The following is an 11,942-nucleotide window of genomic DNA, read 5'->3' as shown; positions in this document are numbered from 1 at the left end:
CACAGCAATGATACCATCTCTGCTTCTGGCCCACCACTTGACCCTCCATGACCTAAAGACCAACATGGACTGCAAACTGAAGTTATGAGCCAATATTCTCCTTCTTTTATTTTCCTTTTTCTCACATACTTTGTCAATGACTAAAGGACTAGTATACTGCTTGACAAGAAACCAAATATATAGACTTGGATCCTGATATATTAATTTTGGTAATTTCATGGACTTTATGTGTGAACTGAATACTGTTTTAAACTATAGAAATTTACCTCTAACATGGCATATGTTCAATAGATATCACCCATTTTTACTGTTTCCTTGTTCCCCATTTGTTAAGTTCAATGTTGTTCCAGTTAGTTGGGACAAGAAGTGTGCCTGCCATTACCCTGTGCCCGGAAGAGAGCAATGGTAATGGGGAAGGGAGATGTCCACCCAGGGACCATGCAGGTACCACTGTCAGAGTCCACCCTTTATTCTGTGTATATCTGACATTGTTTATGACCTCCTTATTCAGGCTCCACATAGTAACATTAAGAGTTTTAAAGTCTTGACATAAGTTTTACTATGTGTGCTTTTGGAAGTTAGTTAATAAAGCTGACTTTTTATAAATTATTCCTCTTTATCACTTCATGGTCCTTTGGTCAAATCTACATAGCTGGTAATTTACAAACTTTTGATATCTATAGAAGCATGAACTCTGGCCGGGCGGTGGTGGCACATGCCTTTAATCCCAGCACTCGGGAGGCAGAGGCAGGTGGATCTCTGTGAGTTCGAAGCCAGTCTGGTCTACAAAGCGAGTTCCAGGATAGGCACCAAAACTACACAGAGAAACCCTGTCTCAGAAAAAAAAGAAGTATGAACTCTACCATATCTATTTCTGCCTTGGTAGAATTGTTTTAGTTTTACTTTTAAATTTATTTATTTATTTGTGTGTGTGTGTGTGTGTGTGTGTATTTAATGTGTGTGCATGTGCAGTTAGAGGCTAGCAGAGGACACTGGATTCCATGGAGCTGGAGTTACAGGCAGTAATGAGCCATCTAACATAGGAGCTAAGAAACAACTCAGGTCCACTGGAAGAGCAGCAATCATTCTTAACCACTGAGCCATCATTCCAGCACCAAGAAGTTTTAAAGAAACAATAGATGGTTACTCTCATTTTTTAATGCATGAAAATCACAGGACCATACTCATTGCTTTTGGTCTTGACAGCACCTCATGTTATATGCATATGAATCCTTCCAGGGTGACTTTAGACTTGCACCAGTTGATAGTTATGTTTTAGTGTCAGCTTGAGTAGATTGAGGGATATTATGGAATTAGGAAGTCATTACATATGGGTGTTTCTGAAATCATATTTCCACAGAAGATTTCAGGGTGATGCAAGGAACACAATAAGAAGAGTCCTCCCTGAATATGGCCGGGACCATTTGTTTGTCTTCAGGCTCCTACTAGGATGACCCATGAAAGCCCCACTTAAAAGTTTCAAACTCTGTTGTTGTCTGAAGTCCCAAGTCTTCCATACTCCACTAATAAACAGTATGGTCAGGCCTATCATACCAATACTGTGCTATGGTACCAACTACTATGTTAGTTACTATTGCTGTGAAGAGACACCATGACCAAGGCAGCTCCTATGAAAGAAAGCATCTAATTGTGGGTTTGCTTAGAGTTTCAAAAGTTAGTCCATTGTCATCATGGTGAGAAGCATGGCAGTACTCAGACAGACATGTTTCTAGAGAAGTAGCCGAGGGTTTGATATCCTGATCCACAGGCAGAGAGAGGAGAGAGAGAGAGAGAGAGAGAGAGAGAGAGAGAGAGAGAGAGAGAGAGACTGGGCATAGCATGCACAAATGTGAGAGACAGGATAGACTTAGTGATTAAAGCGGGTATAAGAGGTTAAATGAGATTATACCCTTTCTTGTCTTTCTTTCCTTGTGGAATACATATCATTCAAAATAAGTAGTAGACGGGACATCATCATCTTACTATTTGAGCTCAAATTGTTTTAATCTAAAAATCTGATCTATGGAGATGATATATATTTGAAAATGTTTAAAAATAAGATAATCAAAAATTTTAAATGTGCTCATCAAAAGACAATAATAAAATGCAAAGGAAGGCAATTAAATTAAGTGCCCATGTGGTGGTTTGAATACGAATGGCCCCCCATAGGTTGATATGGTCTACCAGAAAGTGGCACTATTTGAAAGGATTAGAAGGATTAGCAAGTATAGCTTTGGAGGAAGTGTGTCACTGCTTTGTGGTTTTGAAAACTCATTGGAGACCCAGTCTCTCTTTCTCTCTTTCTCTCTCTCTCTCTCTCTCTCTGACTACAGAACAGGATGTAGAACTCTCATCTGACTCTCCAGCACCATGCTGCCTGAGTGTTACTGTGCTCCCCATCCCCATGATAATAATGGACTAACTTCTGAAACTGTAAGCAAACTCACAATTAAATACTTCTTTTGTAAGAGGTGCCTTGGTCATCAAGTGTCTTCATAGCAATAGAACAGTGGCTAAGACAGCACATAAATACTTAATACAGAGTTTAATGCTTCTCTGCATTGGAAATGAGAAAAATGAAAACTCAGGCAAGACATGACAACACTTCATAAAACAACATTTACTAATTGCTAATGAACACAGCAAGCAAAGCATTGGGGTATGTAAATATATTCAGGACATCTCAGAGCCTCAACTATTGAGCATTGTGTTCCCTTGCACCTTATTAAATGTGTCCACAAAATCAAAAGGACTGTCAACAAGGACAGGGAAGATATCTCAACTTTCAGAAGTGCTTGTCATATAAGCATGAGCATGTGAGTTTGACCCATAGAATCCCTGTGAAAAATTGGGATGATGCACATTTATAATCCCAATGCAGGGCATGCAGAAACAAATGAGTACTTGGGTCTCAGTGACTAACACCTAAACTGAAGCAGGCTTTCAAGGGACTCTGCCTCCAGAAACAAGATAGATGGTCATCTTGAAGGTTGTCTTCTTGTATACACACACACACACACACACACACACCACACAAATACATGCACACATACTTAAATACATACACATATACAAGTTCCCTACTTTCAAGGTGAAGATGACAGATTACATAGAAGCATATTCAGGGCTCTCTTCATGTCCCTGTTCCTCAGGCTGTAGATGAAAGGGTTCATCATGGGAGTGACCACAGTATACAGAACAGAAGCAAACACCCCTGCCCAGGAAGCCTGTGTCCATGTAGAACTGAGATACACTCCAAGGCAGGTTCCATAGAACAGAGAGACCACGGAGAGGTGAGAACCACAGGTAGAAAATGCTTTATACTTTCCTCCTGCTGTTGAAATCTGCAGGACAGATGTCACAATTTGAGAATAAGAGAAAATTATTCCAGCAAGAGGGAAAAAGCCCATGATGCCTGTTACAATATATAACACAACATTGTTGATGAAGGTGTCAGAGCAGGCTAGTTTGAGGACTTCAGGAAGCTCACAAAAATAGTGTGGGATTTCCACAATGGCACAGAACGACAGCCTCAGTGCAGTTAAGCTCTCAGGTAGGGCTCCAAGAATGCTTACGAGCCATGCCAGGAGAAGTAGCTGGGAACAGAGCTTAGGGCTCATAAGGACAGTATAGTGCAGGGGGTGGCAGATGGCCACAAAGCGGTCATATGCCATCACAGTCAGAAGCAAATTGTCTAGAAGTCCAAAGACGGTGAAAAAGTACATTTGGGTGATGCAGCCTGCATAGGTGATGCGCTTACTCTGTGTCTGGATGTTCAGCAGCATCTTTGGGACAGTGGTAGAGGTGAAGCAGATGTCAGAAAAGGATAGGTTGGAGAGGAATAAATACATGGGTGTGTGCAGCTTAGGATCAGAGATAATGGTCAGGATGATGAGCAGATTCCCAAAGATGGTCACCAAGTACAAAGACAAGAACAGCCCAAAGAGAGCAGACTCAATCTCTGGGTTCTCTGAAAGTCCCAACAGATAAAACTCTGGAATCCCTGTGTAGTTTTCTGGTTCCATGTAAACGAGTTGTCTGTATAAGAGAAGAAACAGGAAGACTGAGCTACAGGGAACAAACATGGCAGGTGTTTGTGTGGCTCATCTTCAACCCCATGCATTGGTGAGATGGGGCATTTCTTAATGCTTGCTTCTCTTTAGAGGCTGAGGTTTCTAAATTTAGCCATAATCTCCTGTGGGTCACCTCATGTGGGACTCCTGGTAATAACACTTAATTTAGTATTCAGAGATCACTTTAAATACTCAGCTAGCTACCTTAACTCCCCCTCAGCCAGCTGTTATCACTTAAGATCTCTTTTCAATTACTTTCATCTCTCATTTTAAAACCATATTCTTTGAGGACTTCATATGCATACACAATGAACTGTGATCACTTCTACTCCTCATTTCTGCCTCCAACTCTTCCCATATTCGCCCAACACACCCTCTTCTAACTTCATATGCTCTTTTTCACAGAGTACAATGTGGTTTTCTTTCTTACTTGTTTTTTCTCTTAAAATAGTTAACTATTTTTTAAACTAAAATATAAATGTATCATTTCCCTCCAGCTCATCCCATGCCTCACTCAAATTCCTGCCCCCTCTTTGTTATTACTGTATCTATGTGCATATATATGCATAAATACAAAGATATAACCCACTAAGGCCAGTCAGTGCTGCCCATATGTGCATGGCTGTGGGGTCATCCACTGAGGTGTGTGGAACCTCCCAATGGACACACTCCTGAGGAATAGCACTTGTCCCTCCCCAGCAGCCATCAGTTGCCAAGAGCCCTTCGTAAGGGCTGGGGCCTCAAGAGCTCATCCCTTTTTATGCAAGATGTATGAGATATCTACAGCTGCTGTGAGTTCACAAGTTACATCATATCCAGAAGACAAACTTCACAACACTCCTCCCCATGCACTATCTCTTACATTCTTTCTGTCTTCTTTCCCACAGTGTCCCCTGAGCCTTGCAAGTGTGAGGGGCTGAGAAAGATGCCTCATTTAGGGCTGAGTACTCACAGTCACTGCTTCTCAGCATATTGACCAGTCATGAGTCCACACCGACTCTGCCCACTCTAGAAAGATGCTTTTCTCACCAAGATTGAGAGCATTCAGGTCTGTGGATATAAACATAATTATTTAGAAGGCAATTTGGCACCAGAACCAGTTAGCCAAATAATAGTAGTAGGTTCTACCATAAGGCATAAATCTTCCCAGCCATGAACTTTTGACTATGTCTACAGTATCAGGCATGAAATTCCCATGCCACCATAGCAGCAGTGGAAGCATCTTGCCTGGAAGATCTGTACTGTAGAATGCAGGGTCCAGTGCTGGCCAAGATCTTGGATAACTTTTCATCCCCAGCCAATTGCATAGCACCTTCCAGCAGTCACAGCAGTAAAGTGGTTTCCTGGAAGGGTTGTGATTGATATGTGTATATCCTGCAGTCAAAGAGCACGGTATCATTAATTTTAAATGCCATAATAATAAAATTAATTTAAATAAAAAGTTTAAAGTTAGAGTTAAATACAACTTTAAAAAGTTCTGAGGTCATTAAAAACCCTAAGAGAAGCCAGGCAGTCGTGGCACACGCCTTTAATCCCAGCACTTGGGAGGCAGAGGCAGGAGGATCTCTGTGAGTTTGAGATCAGCCTGGTCTACAGAGAGAGATCCATGACAGTCACCAAAACTACACAGAGAACCCCTGTCTCGAAAGACAAAAAACAAACAAACAAAAAACCCAAAAGACAAAAAAACAAAAACCACACACAAAACAAAAACAAAATAAAAAAACAAAACAAAACCCTAAGAGGGGGAGAGATGGCTCTGCAGTTAAGAGCACCTGTTGCTCTTCAAGGGCACCTGAGTTTGAGTCCCAGTAACCACAAGGCAGCTTTCAACCATCAGTAAATGTAGTTCCAGGGATCCAATGCCTTTTTCTGGCCTCAGGGAGCACCAGCCACATACATGGTACACAAATAAACATGTAGCAAAACATTTATACATGTTTTTTTAATGGAGCAAGTATAGTGTATTAAATCACTTCACCAAATGAATTTTATTCTCATGGAGGACAAGATGCTAGTGGGGTAATTTTGTCTAATTTTAGTTTATAAGAATTATTCAGAGTCCAGTGAGATAGATCATTAGGTAAAGTGTTTTCATGGGGCTGATGGCCTGAGTTCAGTCTCTGGGATCTACATCGTAAAAGGATGGAATGGACACCTGGAAGTTGTCTTCTGACCTCTATAGGAGCACCATAGCATGCCCATAGTCTGTCCCTCAATAAATAAGTAAAATCAAAAGAACTTAAAAAATTAACCCTGATGCTTAAAGAAAACAACCTTCCTCACACAACCAGAGTAAGAAAGCCCATTTGTTTCATTAATAGCAAGTGTAAAAAACTATCCCAAATAAGTTAGGTTAGAAAATATATTCATTGCATACTAAATATGATGACTAGGTTATAGGCAACTCAAAGAAGCAATACACTTCTCATAGTGGCAATTGATTTGTTATCAATGAGACAGTGGAAAGTATTCTGAACATAGTAAGCTCACCTTTATAGGTGCCAAAGACAACTCCATGGACATAATTCTGGGAAAATTCTGAATGCAAGGATTTTGCCAGCCATACAAAATAGTTTCTTTATCTGCTAATATCCATACAGACATAGAATTATAGGAATACTTTCCATTAAGATCACATTGAAGACAAATATTCATACTTACTACTGTGACTACCAAGTACTGTTGTTATGAATCTTCAAACCAATGTGATTAAAGAAAAAGTGATAATGCTTCAAACTATAGATAAAAGCAATTTAACCATTTTCAGATGAGAAAATGACAGTATAAATTGATTGAGAAGCTATTGCAATAAAAATGTATATTGTGTAAGGCTATTGCAATAAAAATGTGTATTATGTAAACATTTGAGCATAAAAATGCCACTTTATTTACTATCAGCAGCAATAAACAGATAATTTGTAGAGAATGGCACATACCTACTCAACTTTCTGGAGCTGGTGAGGTCATTAATCCTAGAGCAGAATGTCCTAACGCCACTTCACTAAACTAGTCTGCTTCCTAACTTCATTCTGAATACTTATCCTCATACCCACATATGAGTGTAGCTCTCATTCCTCATCAAAGATCACACCTCATCACCCCTTGTCTCTGTAGAGACAGTGGAAAGAGTGTAAGAGCTGGAGGACCAGGAAGTCTGCTGTGAGGCCGTGTCTCCTAGGAATGACAAGGAAGCTACACCATGATAACTCAACAACACGACCGTGTATACAGAATCTGAACAATGGCCACACCAGTAGACATGCTAGCACTGAGGGGGGACGTCTCGGGGTCCCATCCCTAGACAGAGAACCACAGACAACTGAGGACAGCTGAGAGAGGGGGAATTAGTCATCCTAGGGATGAGCCTCTAACTCACTGTTTACCCAGTACCAATGTCAGCTTTAACAGTATGTCCGTACAAGCAACTAAATGGACTCAGCATGTTTTATTTATATATTTATGCAAATATATAACAGCACTTAAAGAAAAAGAAGACAAATTTGAGAGGGAGTGAGGGTTACATGGAAGGGATTGAGGAAGGAAAATGGAGAAGAGGAATGATGTAAGTAGATATTAATTAAATATATATTAAAAAGAATCTAGATTAAACAAGCAAGTAGAGGGGCCAGGGGAAGTATAGTCAATACGGTATCAGAGGGTGAATATAATTAAAGCATACTGGATGCATGTATGAAAATGTCACAATGTAGCCGATTATTTTGGAAATTAAAATATGAGTAAACATCACCATAAAGAAAAAAATATTTCAGAGTGAAAGTGTGAAACTCCACAGCCTCAGGATGGCTGTTCTAACTGTACAGAAGTTCATTGCAGTGTGTAGACTTCAGACCTGGTTAATTTTGGTGTGTGATGATTTTTACTTACAAGTTTTTATAATAAAGCTCTTTTTTCTTTCTTTTTTTCAAGACAGGGTTTCTCTGTGTAGACCAGGCTGTCCTGGAACTTGTAGAGATTAGCCTGCCTCTGCTTCATAAGTGCTGGGATTAAAGGCATGTACTACCACCACCCAGCAATAAAGCTTATTTTTAAAGGCAAAAATTGTGACATGCACAGAGAAAATTTTGGACATTGAGAGAGACCAGCTCACAGATGAATAAGTCATACTTATAGTGCTTACATTTACAGGAGCTATATTGATTTTTATATGTTGAATGTCTTCATTGCATCCCATCCATATCCTCAGAACACATGGAAGGGAGAGCTGCCTGCCATATTTCATAGGTAACTGGAGGAGACTTTAATAAATGATGGACAGATGTGTGAGCAATGAGGTGCAAGATGGATAGAACTAGTAGGTGATCCAAGACATGAACATTGAATAAAACACAAAGGAAACCAAACAAAACCCTGGGGAGAAGCAGGAAATTCTTACAGCTGATGGGCAAAGAAAACCTGTAGATAGGATGTCAGGAAGACCAAGGAGCAAGAGGGATGCTGAGTACAAGCTGCAGTTAGACCCGAGGCTTCCTTTCGTTAGTCACTTGTCCCTTGTAAATTGTTTTTGAAGCAGTGACATTTCCTTGTTTCCTAAGCCAAGGCTATTCAACAACAAGAATTATTTCTCTATCCTCTTATTTACTGTACCCAATCAGATGCTCTCATTCAGATATGTTGTGCATCTTACCTTTCAGAAAAGTGGATGGTGGAGCTAATGCATCTGCAAGGCCATGGAGATGGTATAAACAGTGATTCCTGAACCACAGTAATGTTCTCTGGAGCAGAAGGAATTTTTTCATATATGCTTGGATTTGTGAACTAATGGCAACGTCAGGATCTGTACTGTTTATTTAGTTCCAGAAACTTAATTCTCAGAGCCTCTCATTAAAGAAAAGTTTTTAATGTCATAATCTCTGGGCAATACACTTGCTATGAACCTGGGGACCAAAGCATTAATAACAAAATCCCAATCAATTTTGTTCCCCTGTGGCTGTGTTCAGAAATGGTGCCACCTCCCCCAAGGGTCATTACAAAACTACTGATAAGTATGTAAAAGGAAAATAGAAGCATGTTATATAATGAAAATGGACAACTTATAAACAGTATTTAACATATGTGCATTCAATATTGAAGAAGACACAATCAATATTAATGGACCTGAAGGAACAGACAGAATGCAGTAAATAACAGCAAGGGATTCCAGTGTACCTCTTCCAGGATTAGGCAGATTGGGCAGCAAATCATACAGAAGCATTAGACTTCATCACTTTGAGCAAGTGGCGTTAATAGTCTGTAGCACTGAACCCAATCAAGACACAGACCACATTCTGCTTACATTCCAGGATGCATCATATCTTGGGTCAGGAAACAAGTCTAAAACAGTTTAAGAAAACTTAAACAACAAAGGGGTTGTACCATCAAGTGATGGACAGTAACCATAAGTATTGGCAACAACCTGTAATATGTAGGGGGGTCTGTGGGAACTTCCTTGTAAACAACTATTAGGAAGTAACACCTCCTATATTTATGTATATAGAATTCCCTTTTAAACCTTTATATTAGTGTATTCTATCTCCCCTCTCTTGAAAGTCCCTCCTCATTCCCACTTAATCATTTCCTGACCTCTACAGGCATTATAGATTTATCTGAAAATTCAAAGATAACATCCACAAATGAGTTAAAACAATGTTTATCTTTTTTGGTTTGGGTTACCTTACTCAAAATTATTGTCTCCAACTCCATCTATTTACCTGGAAATTTCATAATTTCATTTATTAAAGTTCAGTAATATTCCCTTGTGTAAATATACCACATTTTCATGATTTGTTCATCATATGATTTCCAAGCCTTGCACCATTATCAGACCAAGAGTCTATGGCTAGATAGATCATTGACCCTAGGAGGGAACCTACTACTATTACTCTAGTAAATAAGCATTGTATTAAACTAACAACTAGTGACTTATCATTTTACTCATAGAGTAAGACAGCTCTTAACCCTTATCAGAAAAGCTCTCTTTGTAGTAGGTAAGTATCAACACAGAGACCCTACAATTGACCAAGATGCAGAGAATCAGAAACTACAGAATGTTCATCCATAAATATGACATACAGTACACCCCCTCCTTCAAAGGCTCTGGGATCAGTTTGAAAGAGAGGGTAGAAAGAGTGTAAAAGACAGGTTGTGATCAAGTACAGAAAACAGTATCTTCTGGACACAGCAGAGGAGATTCACATATGTCCTCCTCACAGTTGTTGTAACAACATGCACAAGACCTGTGCAAGACCAAATTCCATCATGAAGATGTATACATACTTCCACCTCTAGCCAAGGAGCTGTCAGTAGTTCTTAGTTGCTGCCAAGTGTCGGTTTTCACAAAGAATGTATCCTCAGATAAGTCTACCATGCTCCCTCCAATGGAAGGCCACACATGCAAGAATATTTGGGCAGCACAATTGTTATTAAAGGGATTAAGGAAAGTAAACAAAGTTGGGAGTGAAGAGAATCAGAGTGGATATGGGAGAGTTGAGAGAGGGAGGGTGAATATGATCAAAACATGTATGAAATTCTCACGAAATTAATGAAACACACACACATATATGAAGAAAAATTTATCTACAACTAGAAATGATCATTCTGAGTGAAGTTACTCAGAAGCAGAAGACAAATGTCTCATGCTTTTTCTCATTTGGGCACATTAGCTTTGAATGTTCAGAGATGTGTGTTTCATTTGCCCATAGAGGTGGGGAAATTAGTAAGAGGTTATATAGGGATGTCAAGGGAGGAGAGACAGGCTTCCTCTGGCAGTTGATGAGAGCAGGTGCAGAGGCTCACAGCCAAACATTAGGCAGAGCTCAGCGAACCCCTTGAAAGAGGGGGAGGAAGGACTGTAGGACCCAGAAGGGTCTAGAACACCATGAGAACATGACCCACAGAATCAACTAAGCAGGGCAAATAGGGGCTCACAGAGACTGAGGTGGCAATCACCGAGCCTGCGTGGGTCTGAGCTGGGTCCTCTGTGTCTGTGCTGTGGTTGTTTAGCTTGGGGTTTTTATGGGACTCCTAAGAGTGGGAATGGAGGTGTCTTTTGCCTGGTTTTGGGACATTTTCTCCTAATGTGTTGCCTTGTCCAGCCTTGATATGGGGATATGTGCCCAGTCTTACTACATCTTGTTCTACCATGTGAAAGGAAGTTTTCTCCAGGACCTGAAAGGCAGTATAGGAAATGTAGTACATAAGGTAACAGCATGACAATATAGAGAAAGACAGTATGGGAAATGTAGTTTTTCAGCTCAAAATGGTGATACTGCACAAAAACTGTTTGTTTGTTTTAGCACAAAATTTAGTTTCTTTTCCAAGCAATGTTATAAAGCTTAGCCTTACCTTTGAGAACTAGGAACAGGTGAATAACTTGCCTCTAAGGTGGTAATTAAAATGCTAATACTGTTTGTCAACAAGCTACTCTGCAATCTTTTAGAAAACAGGGGGAAATGGTCCTTACACTGGAAAATTGCTTTGAGTTTGAAAAAAACTTAGGGGATTGAGTTGTGCTTAAGATACAAGAGGGAACATGGCATCATTAAAATCACTCATGGCAATCTTAAAAAGCAGCTTTAAAAAATTAAGAAGAGGGGCTGGAGAGATGGCTCAGCGGTTAAGAGTACTGACTGCTTTTCCAGAGGTTCTGAGTTCAGTTCCCAGCAACCACATGGTGGCTCACAACCATCCATAATTCGATCTGGAGCCCTCTTCTGACCTGTAAGCATACATGCAGACAGAATACTGTATACATAATAAATAGATAGATAGATAGGTAGATAGATAGATAGATAGATAGATAGATAGATAGATAGATAGATATTTGCCTGGCGGTGGTGGCACATGCCTGTAATCTCAGCACTTGGGAGG

General features: G+C 40.0%; 1 protein-coding gene across 1 annotated transcript; it reads right to left on the bottom strand.

Moving 5' to 3' along the window:
• Positions 1 to 3,086: 3,086 nt before the first annotated feature.
• LOC118584436 (olfactory receptor 7C1-like) lies at positions 3,087 to 4,025 on the bottom strand. The gene has a single exon (XM_036188674.1). It carries the CDS (start codon positions 4,023 to 4,025, stop codon positions 3,087 to 3,089), a length of 939 nt encoding a protein of 312 aa, XP_036044567.1.
• Positions 4,026 to 11,942: the final 7,917 nt, after the last annotated feature.

Source organism: Onychomys torridus, chromosome 5 (assembly GCF_903995425.1).
Source record: "Onychomys torridus chromosome 5, mOncTor1.1, whole genome shotgun sequence".
NCBI classification, from domain to species: domain Eukaryota; kingdom Metazoa; phylum Chordata; class Mammalia; order Rodentia; family Cricetidae; genus Onychomys; species Onychomys torridus.
Note: the sequence above shows the minus strand (reverse complement) of the source record. Positions and strands in the feature narration are given on the sequence as shown.